This window comes from Mauremys mutica, chromosome 3 (genome assembly GCF_020497125.1).
Source record: "Mauremys mutica isolate MM-2020 ecotype Southern chromosome 3, ASM2049712v1, whole genome shotgun sequence".
Taxonomy (NCBI): domain Eukaryota; kingdom Metazoa; phylum Chordata; order Testudines; family Geoemydidae; genus Mauremys; species Mauremys mutica.
Window position 1 is genome coordinate 140,179,245 of NC_059074.1, and position 13,735 is coordinate 140,192,979.

The following is a 13,735-nucleotide window of genomic DNA, read 5'->3' on the forward strand; positions in this document are numbered from 1 at the left end:
AGCAATTCTAATTAGAATACTATACTTTTATACATAGTAAGATATATCCAACTTTAGTATCTCAAACACACTTATATGTCCTAGCTCCTTATACCATAGTTCTCATGCTTACTTTCTACAGTCTTCTTTTCCCTCTGATCTGTCAAAAGGTCCTTCTGTTCAGTCTCAATGCCAAACTGCTGCTGCTGTTCTGCTCTGGCTGCTGCTGCTGCCGCGCCACTGCCACCTCTTTTTTGCTGCTGCTGCTTGCTGTGATTTCTTGATCCAGAACAATCTGGCCTTCTTCTTCCCTCTTCAGTGATTTTGCTCTCTTCCTGCTTCTTCTGCTGACAACCTCTTCCTTCCACTCACACATATCAATACCACCACCACCAAACTTGTCAGCTCTCTGCCTTATGTATGATTTGTGGCCTACTTTGGTTATTTCCGCAATCCTTATTATTATCATACCTCTCCTCCAATCATGTTTAAGACCTCTCTGATTGCTCCATTCTTATTAACCAATTACAGATGTTAACCTATCTGTCAATTAAAGCTGGACCTGATTGAAAACCTGCACCTGACATGATTGACCCCTCCCTTTAGGTTTTGGAGTAATCTTTATCTAACCTCAGCCTGCCTGCTTGCTATAGGCCAGATTACTCCAAGACTGCCATTTTAATCTTTGTGGCTCTGATTACCTGCAACTACCATTTTATTCTTCTTCGAGTGATTGCTCCAATGCATTCCAGTTAGGTGTGCGCGCCGCGCGTGCACGGCTCTTCGGAAGATTTTTACCCTAGCAACTCCGGCGGGCCGGCTGGGCGCCCCCTGGAGTGGCGCCGCTATAGCGCTGAATATATACCCCAGCCGGCCCGTCCGCTCCTCAGTTCCTTCTTCCCGCTCGTGACGGCAGTCGGAACTGTGGAGTGCTCAGTAGTCCTCCACATCCCTAGCTCTCTCTACTTGTTTTTGTATATAGTTCTTTACTGTTAGTATAGTTAGTTTTAGTGGTTAGTTAGTTTAGATAAGGATAGGGGGAGTACTTTCTCCCTCCCCCTCCCCCTCCCCCGTGCGGGCTCATGCCCAAGGCACCGGGCTTTAAGCCCTGTGCAGCGTGCCAGAGGCCTATGCCAGTGGGTGACCCTCACGGCTCCTGCCTCCGTTGCCTGGGCGAGGCACACCGTACAGATAAGTGTGCCATTTGTTCGGCTTTTAAGCCGCGGACGCATAAGGACAGAGACAGTCGCCTCAAGCAACTCCTTATGGAGGCGTCCCTCCAGCCCCCGGCACCGTCAGCGCCGGCACCGAGGGCTTCTTCGGTGCAGAGTGCACCCGCGGCACCGACCGGCGCCGGCACCGTGGCCACGGTACCTAGACCGCCGCCTAAGACGACCCGGCACCGCTCGCTCTTGCCTGCACGCAAGCAGAGACTGGCGAAGGCGGTAGCGAAGGCACGCACAGAGTCCGCCACGAGAGTGGATGCGGCAGTGCGTAAAGCGGGCCCTGAGCCCTCGACTCCGGCCCCGCAAGCGCCGTCGAGTCCGGCACCGCCACGCTCCCCGGCACCGACCGAGGTGGAGCCAAGGCTGCCTTCAACGCCGGAGACATTCTCCTCTGCCAGAGACCTCATCAGGCTCATAGAGGCTCCGAGCCTCCGGCCCCCGGCACCGCCGGTGCGGGCTGTTGTCTCTGTCGGCAAGCCAGCCAGGATGACAAGACCGCCCTCTGTGGACGAGCGGCGTGGAAGACGGTCGAGGTCCCGGTCCCGCTCCCGGTCCAGGTCCCAGCGCAGGTCCCCATCCCGCCGCTCCGAGTCTCGTCGCCGCTCCTCTTCACGGCACCGAGCACCATCCCGACGCCGGTCTGAGTCCCGGTACCACTCTCGATCTCGGTACCGGTCGCACTCCCGGCACCGATCCAGGTCACCGTACCGCCGGTACCGTCGGCGATCGTCTCGGCACCGCGACTCTCGGAGTCACTCCCGGCACCGCGGATCCCGGTCCCGGTCGAGCTCCCGGCGCCGGTCGAGCTCCCGGCACCGCCGGAGTCCAGGCTCACGGTCACCGTCCCGTCGGCGCTCTGCGTATCGACCCTCGGTGCCGTCGGGGCAGGGCCTCCCGCCTTCAGCGGTTCAGTCCGTCGGCACTACAGCACCGCCTTGGCCATCCCGCACGGCTTCCGTAGCCTCCGGTGCCGATGATACTACCCACCGGTGGCCTACCCCACAAGGACTTCCGCATGAGCAGTGGGGCTACTGGGTCCCGTGGGGACAGCATGAAGGTCAGGGTATCCCGTTTCCCAGGAGGGATGTGACCACCAGCACCAGGGTCCCTGAAGCGACTGTTAGCCGGCCGCCTCCCTCTCCTCCGCACGAGCCATCTGCTCATCCGGTCCACCAATCGCCCACGCTTCACGGTTCGGAGGAGGCTCACCCACCGGACGTAGAGCCGGAGCCGGTTCTGCAGGGTGCATCTTTGTCATCCTCGCCGGACGAGGCGGTGGCAGGGGCTGCGGCCAGCGAACCCCCGCCCATTGACCTCCGGGCCTTCCAAGACCTGCTTCGCAGGGTGGCGGCGTCCATGAATCTTCCCGTCGAGGAGGTCCAGGAGGATGAGGACCCAATCACCAATGTGGTGGGTGCGGATGCTCCCGTCCGCGTGGCGTTACCCTTCGTCCGGACCATTCAAAAGAACGCCACTACGCTCTGGCAGACCCCCGCTTCCATTCCTCCCACAGCACGCGGGGTCGAGCGGAAGTACTCAGCCCCACCATCAGGCTATGAGTACCTTTACTCCCACCCAACCCCGGACTCCCTCGTGGTCCAATCTGTTAACGACCGGGAGAGGCACGGCCAACCTGCCGCTGCGCCTAAGTCCAAGGACGCCAAGCGCATGGACTTGCTCGGCCGCAAGATCTACTCCGCCGGGGGTTTGCAGCTGAGGATCGCAAACATCATGGTCCTCCTCGCCAGGTACGTCTTTGACATTCTGACGTCCCTGGCGAAGTTCTCGGAGCTCCTGCCTTCCACATCACGCCAGGAGTTCTCCGCCTTGCTGGACGAGGGGAAGAAGTCCTCTCGGTCATCTATTACGGCAGCCCTCGACGCCGCGGACTCCGGGGCTCGGACCTTGGCATCCGGCGTGACAATGAGGCGCATCTCCTGGCTGCAGTCCTCCACCCTGCCGCCGGAGGTGCAATATACACTCCAGGACCTCCCCTTCGACACCCAGGGTCTGTTTTCCGAGAAGACGGATGCTCGGATCCAGACCCTGAAGGACGGGCGTGTTGCCATCCGCACGCTCGGAATGCACACACCGGCGACGCAGCGCAGGCCCTTCCGGCCGCAGCCCTCCCGCTATCAACAGCGCTATCGCCCCTATACCAGCAGACGACCGACCCAAAATCGCCGTCGTCCGTCCGGCAACCGCCGCAACCAGGGCCAGGCCGCTTCCAAGACCCCTCAGGGGGCTAAGCAGGCCTTTTGATGGGACGATCGAGGACGGCCCATCACTCTCCCTACCGGATCCTTCCCCTTTATTTTACAACCGCCTTTCCCATTTCTTTTCGGCGTGGTCCCGCTTAACATCGGACAACTGGGTACTTCAAACAGTCCAGTCGGGATACCGCCTTCAGTTTGTTTCGCCCCCGCCTTCCCACCCACCCTCCCTGTCCCTCTTCAGGGACCCCTCTCACGAGCAAGTCCTCTTGCAAGAGGTTCAGACTCTGTTGAGCGTGGGTGCCATAGAAGCAGTGCCTCAAGACAGGCGGGGCAGGGGATTCTACTCCCGTTATTTTCTCATCCCCAAGGCGAAAGGCGGGCTACGTCCTATCCTGGACCTTCGCGAGCTGAACAAATATCTGCTCAAGCCCAAGTTTCGTATGGTCACCCTGGGGACCATTATTCCTTCCCTGGATCCGGGAGACTGGTTTGCCGCCCTCGACATGAAGGACGCCTACTTCCATGTCGCGATCTATCCTCCTCATCGGCGTTACCTTCGGTTTGTGGTCAACAACGCCCACTACCAGTTCGCTGTGTTGCCGTTCGGACTCTCCACGGCACCGAGGGTATTCACAAAATGCATGGCAGTCGTAGCAGCAGCCCTCCGCCGTCGTCAGATGCACGTCTACCCGTATCTCGACGACTGGCTGGTCCGAGCTCAGTCCCGTCAGCTCGTGATAGAACAGATGGCAGAAATTCTGTCTCTCTTTCAGCGGCTTGGTCTTCTCATCAACACCGAGAAGTCCACTTTGCTCCCAACGCAGCGGCTGGAGTTCATCGGAGCGGTTCTCGACTCCACGGTTGGCAGGGCCTCTCTTCCCCGCGCCCGGCACCAGACGATGGCCTCCATCATCCGGGATCTCGTCGCCTTCCCGACCACAACCGTGCGCTCCTGCCTACGCCTTCTGGGTCACATGGCCTCCTGCACATATGTCACCGCATATGCGCGGCTCCATCTTCGCCCCTTCCAGTCCTGGCTCGCGACGGTGTACCGGCCTCATCGAGACCCCATCGACATGGTGGTCACGGTCAACAGGACGGCCCTCGATTCCCTCCGCTGGTGGCTCACCCCGGAGGTCGTGTGTGCGGGGGTCCCGTTCCATCCTCCTCGCCCATCCGTTACGCTGACCACGGATGCCTCAGCGCTCGGTTGGGGGGCCCACCTGGGCAAGCTTCACACCCAAGGCCTTTGGTCGCCCCAGGAACTCGCGCTACACATCAATGTACGCGAGCTCCGGGCCATCCGCCTCGCCTGCCGGACCTTCTGCTCCCACCTACAACGCCGTTGTGTAACAGTACTCACGGACAACACAGCTGCGATGTACTATGTAAACAAGCAGGGCGGAGCCCGCTCTTCTCCCCTCTGCGAGGAAGCGATCCTCCTGTGGGACTTCTGCGTGACCCACTCCATTCACCTAGAAGCGTCTTTTCTTCCGGGAGTGCAGAACACGCTGGCCGACCATCTCAGCAGGTCGTTTCTCTCCCATGAGTGGTCCCTTCGTCCCGACGTTGCACATACGATTTTCCAGAGGTGGGGGTTTCCCCGGGTCGACCTCTTCGCCTCCAAGGCGAACAGGAAGTGTCTCCAGTTTTGTTCGTTCCGAGGTCACTCGCCGGGCTCTCTGTCGGACGCCTTCCTGTATCCCTGGCAGACTCACCTCCTCTATGCCTTCCCTCCTTTTCCTCTCGTGCACAGAGTGCTCCAGAAGCTGCGGAGGGATCGAGCCACCGTCATACTCGTGGCTCCGGCCTGGCCGAGACAGCATTGGTACACCCTGCTGCTCGAGCTCTCCGTTCGGGATCCCATCCCCCTCCCGTTATGGCCGGACCTCATCACGCAGGACTTCGGCAGACTCCACCATCCGAACCTGCAGTCCCTCCATCTTACAGCCTGGTACCTGCGTGGTTGACCCACGCAGAGAGGGACTGTTCGGCGGCCGTGCAGCAAGTCCTGCTTGAGAGCAGAAAGCCTTCCACTCGCTCCACCTACCTGGCGAAATGGAAGAGGTTCGCGCTCTGGTGTGACCAACGAGGGCTCAACCCTTTTGTCGTACCCGTCCCTACCATCTTGGACTACCTTTGGTACCTTAAGGAGCAAGGTCTGGCGGTCTCCTCCTTGCGGGTACACCTGGCAGCGGTGTCCGCTTTTCGTCCTTCTCTGGAAGGTCGCTCCATCTTTTCCAATCCGATGGTCTCCCGCTTCCTGAAAGGCCTGGACCGATTGTACCCGCCGGTGCGGCGTCCGGCCCCAACCTGGGATTTGAACCTCGTCCTGTCCAAACTCATGGGTCCGCCATTCTAACCGATGGCCACATGTTCTCTTCTTTACCTCTCCTGGAAGACGGCCTTCCTCGTCGCCATAACATCGGCCAGACGAGTCTCGGAGCTCCGGGCGCTGACGGTAGGTCCGCCATACACCGTCTTCCACACAGACAAGGTGCAGCTTCGTCCGCATCCGGCCTTCCTGCCAAAAGTGGTCTCGGCTTTCCACCTCAATCAGGACATCTTTCTCCCGGTCTTCTTCCCGAAGCCCCATGCCTCGCCTCGGGAACAACAGCTCCACACCCTCGACGTCCGTAGAGCGCTCGCTTTTTACATCGAGCGGACGAAATCCTTTCGGCGGTCTACACAACTCTTCATAGCAGTCGCCGATCGCATGAAAGGCGAGCCGGTCTCTTCCCAGCGCATCTCCTCCTGGGTAACTCAGTGCATCAGAGCGTGCTACGAGCTGGCTCACGTGCCCCCGGGCCGCTTCACCGCTCATTCCACGAGGGCGCAAGCCTCGTCTGCCGCCTTCCTGAGCCAGGTCCCCATCCAGGACATCTGTCGAGCGGCCACATGGTCTTCGGTCCACACCTTCGCCTCCCACTATGCGTTGGTACAGCAGTCTCAAGACGACGCAGCCTTCGGATCAGCAGTTTTACACTCTGCCACGTCTCACTCCGACCCCACCGCCTAGGTAAGGCTTGGGAATCACCTAACTGGAATGCATTGGAGCAATCACTCGAAGAAGAAAAGACGGTTACTCACCTGTAGTAACTGTTGTTCTTCGAGATGTGTTGCTCCAATCCATTCCAGACCCGCCCTCCTTCCCCACTGTCGGAGTAGCCGGCAAGAAGGAACTGAGGAGCGGACGGGCCGGCTGGGGTATATATTCAGCGCTATAGCGGCGCCACTCCAGGGGGCGCCCAGCCGGCCCGCCGGAGTTGCTAGGGTAAAAATCTTCCGAAGAGCCGTGCACGTGCGGCGCGCACACCTAACTGGAATGGATTGGAGCAACACATCTCGAAGAACAACAGTTACTACAGGTGAGTAACCGTCTTTTATTCCTGGTCCTAACTACTTAAAACTGTCTTTATTAGTTATTAAATTCTTATAACTATAAACAATTCTTATTTTCTTAATGCATCTATATGCATCTTAATATTAGGATGCACTGTCACACTTCAATTTTTACCTAATTTTAGATCATTTAATTTTGATATTTCCTTCACTTCAGCTAGTGGTGGCAGGGCAATGTTCTTAATGCTGTATTCCGTACATAGAATAGAGCAGCTGAAAGATCTCTCATACCATAGTGTGTCTTACACAGGTGTTGAGATATGAAATAGGTAGACAGCTATTTTAAATATAGTATGTTTTATAAGGGTGTCGCACACTCTGTGGGCTTGTCTACATGTAGTTTTTATACCACTTTAAATATATCAGTTTGAAACTAATATAGTTGAATCAGTACGACCCCATAATGTGGATGCAGTTATATTGGTATAAAGGTGTTTTATATTGTGATGTACAGTTTAGGGTATGTCTACACTACAAACGCTACAATGGTGCGGCTGCAGCAGTAGCGTAGACACTTACTACAATGATGGAAGGGGTTTTTCCTTCACTGTAGTAAATCCACCTCTCCAAGAGGCAATAGTTAGGTTGACAGAAGAATTCTTCCATCAACCTATTGGTACATGGGGCTTAGTTCAGCTTAATTATGTTGCAGAGGGCATGACATTTTTCATAGCCCTGAGCAAAGTAGCTAGGTCAACCTAAATTTTAGGTGTAGACCAGGCTTTAGTCTCATAAATGTAAGGGAATAAGCTATACTGGTATAAGCCACCTGTACACTAGAATAACTGGGTTCACACTAGGGATTGTACTCATTTAGCTATTATGGTATAAAAAATACCAGCTCTAGCTGAAATAGTGACATGGGTACAAAGACTGTGTGTAGATTAGGTCTAAGCTGCAAAGCTGAGTACATTGATTTTAAACTGAACGGGCAATCTAATGATAGTACATTAAAAGCATTGTTGGGGAATAAGGAAGAGGAAGGTTTGCTCAGTTTGAAAGATGAAGGTTGGGGAGTAATTAGATCCTAAGTAAAAGTTAAGACTGAGTGGACCAGTCAGAAGTACATATGTCTAGTGTTAATTAATATTAAATACCTGGCTGTTTGTTTTTTAATTACTGTAGTTCACGTACAGCAACACTGAACTGTCCAGTTCCTGGAATTCACAAGATTAGACCAAAAGTTGACAATGAGGTAAGCTGTCAATAATAACTATAAGAAATTCATAGTGCACTGTGGTCAGGTCCGTGTGTTCTTAGTGATTTTGCAGTATTTGCCACAGAGTCCACTTCAGTGGATCAGAAACTAAATGTGAGTCAACAGTGTAATACTGTTGCAAAAAATGTTAATGATCCTGGAACATATTAGCAGGAGTGTTGTAAGAAAGACACTAGAAGCAGGGCCGCCTCCAGGCACTAGCGAAGGAAGCAGGTGCCTGGGGCAGCCAATAGAAAGGGGCGGCAGGTCCAGGGTGGCAGTGGCACTTCGGCAGCAGCTCAATCAATCTGCTTCAGTTTTCAGCAGCAATTCAGTGGTGGGTCCTTCACTCCCTGTCTTCCTCTTCGGCGGTAGCTCAGTGGGTTTGGGTTTTTTCCGTTTTTTTCTTTTTGCCGCGTGGGGTGGCAAAAAAGCTGGAGCCGGCCCTGACTAGAAGTAATTCTTCCATTCTACTCAGCACTGATCAGGCCTCAACTGAAGTACTGTGTCCAGTACTGGGCAGCGCACTTCAGGAGAGATGTGGAGAAAGTCCAGAGGAGAGCAACAAAAATTATTAAAGGTCTAGAGAACATAATCTACTGGGAAAGATTGGAAAAAAATGGGTTTGTTTAGTCTAGAGAAGAAAAGACTGACAGGGGACACGATAACAGTCTTCAAGTATGTAAAAGGTTGTTATAAAGAGGAGGGTGATCAACTGTTTTCTTTATCCACCAAGGACAAAACAGGAGGTATTAGGGTCAAATTGCAGCAAAGGAGATATAGGTTAGACATTTGGATAAATTTCCTAACTGTAAGAGTAGTTAAGCACTGGAACAAATCACCTAGGGAGATTGTGGAATCTCCATTGTTGGAGGTTTTTATTAACATCTTAGGCAAACACCTGTCAGGGATGGTTTAGATAACACTTAGTCCTGACCCAGTGCTGGTGACTGGACTAGATGACTTAGGCCTTGTCTACACTACAAGACTATTTCGAATCAACTTAGTTCGAATTTGTGGATTCGACCTTATGAAGTCGAATTTGTGTATCCATACTAAATACACTAATTCGAATTTCTGAGTCCACATTCACGGGGCCAGCGTCGACTTTGGAAGCGGTGCACTGTGGGAAGCTATCCCACAGTTCCCGCACTCCCCGCTGCCCATTGGAATGCTGGGTAGAGCCCCCAATGCCTGCTGGGGGAAAAAATGTGCCGAGGGTGGTTTTGGGTAACTGTCATTATTGAACCGTCACTCCCGCCCTCTCTCCCTGAAAGCGCCAGCGGGAAATCTGTTCGCGCCCTTCTCTTGTCAGTTACAGCGCGTACGCCACAGCACTGCGAGCATGGAGCCCGCTGCGATCATCGCTGCACTTATGGCCGTTGTCAACTCCTCGCACCTTATCGTCCACCTCTTCCACAGTCAGCTGCTGAGAAATCGGGCTAGGAGGCTCCGGCAGCGCGGTGAGGACAGGAATTCACAGAGTGGCGCAGACCTCTCACAAAGCAGGTTACGCCGTGCCGTGGAGATCATGGTGGCAATGGGTCAAGTTCATGGTGTGGAACGGCGATTCTGGGCCCGGGAAACCAGCACGGACTGGTGGGACCGCATAGTGCTGCAGGTCTGGGATGAATCACAGTGGCTGCGAAACTTCAGGATGCGTAAGGGCACTTTCCTTGAACTCTGTGACTTGCTGGCCCCTGCCCTGAAGCGCCAGGACACACGGATGCGAGCAGCCCTGACTGTGCAGAAGCGAGTGGCCATAGCCCTCTGGAAACTTGCAACGCCAGACAGCTACCAGTCAGTAGCGAACCACTTTGGCGTGGGCAAATCTACCGTGGGGGTTGCTGTGATGCAAGTAGCCCACGCAATCGTTGAGCAACTGCTCTCAAAGGTAGTGACTCTCGGAAACGTCCAGGACATCATAGATGGCTTCGCCGCGATGGGATTCCCAAACTGCGGTGGGGCTATAGATGGGACTCACATCCCTATCCTGGCACCAGCCCACCAGGCCAGCGAGTACATTAACCGAAAGGGCTACTTTTCAATGGTGCTGCAAGCACTGGTGGACCATAGGGGACGTTTTACCAACATCTTCGTCGGGTTGGCGGGCAAGGTTCATGACGCGCGTGTGTTCAGGAACTCTGGTCTGTTTAGACGCCTCCAGGCAGGAACTTTCTTCCCGGACCACAAAATAACGGTTGGGGATGTGCAGATGCCTACAGTGATCCTCGGGGACCCAGCCTACCCGCTAATGCCCTGGCTCATGAAGCCCTATACAGGCGCCTTGGACAGTGAGAAGGAACTCTTCAACTATCGGCTGAGCAAGTGCAGAATGGTGGTGGAGTGTGCTTTCGGACATCTTAAGGGGAGGTGGCGGAGCTTACTGACTCGCTCGGACATCAGCGAAAAGAATATCCCCGTAGTTATTGCTGCTTGCTGTGTGCTCCACAATGTCTGTGAGAGCAAGGGCGAGACCTTTTTGGCCGGATGGGAGGTTGAGGCAAAACGCCTGGCTGCTGTTTACGCTCAGCCAGACACCCGTGCCGAAAAACTATCCCAGCGGGAAGCGCTGTGTATCCGGGAGGCTTTGAAAGCAAGTTTCCTCGGAGAGCAGGGTAACCGATGACTCTACACTTGATTTTAAGAGAAGCTGATCCTGGGCCTGTGTCTCTATGTGTTGAGTGAGATCTGCAGTTACATACCCCGTTCTCCAAGTTTCCCCCACTTCCAAAACACGTTTTTAAACAAATTAAATGGAACACTTATTTTTAATAAATCTTTCCTTTACTTTGCATTTCTGTTCAGGGTTTGAAACATGGACGCATACTGTGCTGGGTACGGTGTGCACTGATGTACAGACCGCTTGTACAATACAGGACGGACAGCCTCCTGCTCCTACATAGGTCTCTGGGGTGGGGGACAGTTTCAAGTGGTTGTGCATGTAGGGGTGGGTTTGCAGGAAGGGGCGAGTGGTGCCGTCTTTGCATAGGGATTTGGATGCAGGCTCTGGGCTGTGGGTTTGGGCATAGGAAGGGGTGAGGGGTGTGGGGGAAGGGTGAGTATCTGTCCGTGGATGAGGGCTCTTGTTGGGGCTCAGGGCAGCGGAGAGGATCGCGCCTACGGTGGAAGTGCATGGTAAGGGCAGCATGCCTTAACATTAGGGGGTGGCAGGCGCTAGGACCGTGGACAAGCGTACACATCACAGAATGACCCGGGGCAGCATACACCACACAGAGGGACCCTGGTGACTACTGAATGCAGTCTGTGTGTGACCTGCAGTTGATCCTGCCCCCGATAGTCTGTACCCTGCTAATGTAGGCTATCCCGTGCAATTATAAATCCCCTGCCCCCCCCTACATACACAGTCTTCTGACACGAAAGACGTGACGGAAAGAGTGAACAACAGCAAACAGCTTTTATTAATCTACTACATAGTGGGGTGATGAAACTTGGATTTGGGACTGGGTGATCCTGTAAGGGAAGCGCTTCTAAACAGTTATAGCGTCAGAGGTGTGTGGAACATTAGCGCTCAGCTGTGGTGCAGTGACAGTTCTCATGGCCCCTACCGCCCCTCCGTCTTGTAATTTTCGGTGAGGGGGGGACAGGACTTCTTGGTGTTGGAGGGTGGTTGCAGATACAGTGCAGGGGGGCTCTCTCCTCCTGCCTGCGGTCCTGCAGCACATCAACAAGGCGCCGGAGCGTGTCCGTTTGCTCCCTCATTAGCCCAAGCAGCGTTTGAGTCGCCTGATGGTCTTCCTGCCGCCACCTATCCTCCCGTTCGATGTGTGTGCGATGCTGTTGACATAGGCTCTCCCTCCACTGTCTCTGCTCTGCCACCTCGGCTCTGGAGCAGGACATCAGTTCCGCGAACATCTCTTCCCGAGTCTTTTTCTTTCGCCGCCTAATCTGAGCCAGCCTCTGCGAGGGGGATGCCGGGGCAGTCCGGGAAAGAGCAGAAGCTGTGTGATGGGAAACAGTAAATGATTTCCTTGAACAGATACATGTTTGCGAACAGTGAACACAGTCTAGTCAGTTTCTCTGAACAAGACCATACAGGGCACCAAGTCTCACGAGATCTCAGGAAAAGTTCGAGATTTCGGAATACGCTCTCATTGGCGGCGCCATTGCACAGGAGAGCGGACAAGCGGGGAGATACAGCATAATCCGTCTTGCAGACAGTCCTGGTAAGCCTTAAAGTAGATCATGCTTATCAGTTAGTGGATAGCTGTGCTCTCCTGCTAAAGGCAATCTGGAAAGCAGAAAGGCTGAGCCTTTTCCAGCCCCTCCCGCCAGTGCACGGGAAAGATCAATGTCTGCTTGTTCTCTGTGGCCTCCAGCACCTGGCTGTTAAGCGAGGGTCGTTGTTATGCAACCTAATTGTAAACCGTTAACAATAGTAACAATACACTAATTGCCCGACTTAGATGCAGCCTGTCCAGACCGACATCACCCTGAGGCGGGTCACTCGCAGTCAGAGAGAGCGGATGCTACTGGAAGCCCTGCACAGACCAGGACCATATGCAGCAATGCTGGTGGAGGCGATGATTCCTCTCTACATTAGGATCTCCTGGCGCGGAAGAGTGTGCTTCCATGGAGCACCGAATAAGGCACCTCTCCCCAGGAACCTCCTGCGGAGGCTTTTCGAGCTGCTCTCTGAGAGCTTTGTTGAACTGTCCCAAGAGGATTATTGTTCAATCCCTATATGTGTGGACCTACTATTTATATAGTTTGACATGTAAAATTTTGTATATAGTATTTCTATTTTTTCTATACCCGTTTTTAAAAAAATAAAAGTTTCCATGTTTATAGCACTTACCGCCTGATCCTTCCCCTGATTCTGAGTCCGGGTTAACGGGCGGGGAGGGTTGGTAGGGGATCTCTGTGAGGGTGATGAAGAGATCCTGGCTGTCAGGGCAAGCGGTATTGTGTTCGCTGTCCCCTGCGCCGTCCTCCACAAACCCTTCCTCATCTTCCCCATCGGCGAACATCGCCGAGGAACTGTCTAGGTACACTATGCCATCCTCAGAGTCCACGGTCACTGGTGGGGCAGTGGTGGCAGACCCACCGAGAATGGCATGCAGTGCCTCGTAGAAGCGGCATGTCTGGGGCTGTGCTCCGGAGCGTCCGTTTGCCGCTCTGACTTTTTGGTAACCTTGTCTCAGGTCCTTGACTTTCACGCGGCACTGCATCGCATCCCAGCTGTATCCTTTCTCTATCATTGCTTTAGAGACCTTCTCGAAGGTCTTTGCATTCCGCTTGTTGGAGCGCAGCTCCGAGAGCACAGACTCCTCGCCCCACACAGCGATCAGATCCAGGACTTCCCGGTCTGTCCATGCTGGGGACCTCTTTCTATTCTTGGATTGGCCGGACTCCTCTGCTAGAGAGCTCTGCATCGTTGCAGGTGCTGCGGAGCTCGCCCTGATGTCCAGCCAGGACGTCAGATTCAAAGTGCCCAGACAGGAAAAGGAATTCAAATTTTCCCGTGTCATTTCCTGTGTGGCTGGTCAGAGAATCCAAGCTCAGACTGCTGTCCAGAGCGTCAACAGAGTGGTGCACTGTGGGATAGCTCCCGGAGCTACTAAGTTCGATTAGCGTCCATACCTAGCCTAATTCGAGCTAGCCATGTCGAATTTAGCGCTACTCCACCTGTCGAGGTGGAGTACCAAATTCGAACTAAAGAGCCCTCTAGTTCGAATTAAATGGCTTCCTGG

The 13,735-nt window shown here is 54.2% G+C and overlaps 1 protein-coding gene across 1 annotated transcript in view; it reads left to right on the plus strand.

Annotated features, from left to right (window-relative positions):
* The window catches only part of LOC123366235 (cation channel sperm-associated protein subunit epsilon-like), a 55,383-nt gene that overhangs the window by 10,380 nt on the left and 31,268 nt on the right, over window positions 1-13,735 (plus strand). Inside the window, exon 4 of the mRNA XM_045009496.1 lies at window positions 7,949-8,018. Within this exon, the coding sequence (XP_044865431.1) occupies window positions 7,949-8,018 (70 nt within the window). The remainder of the gene's footprint in view (window positions 1-7,948; window positions 8,019-13,735) is intronic.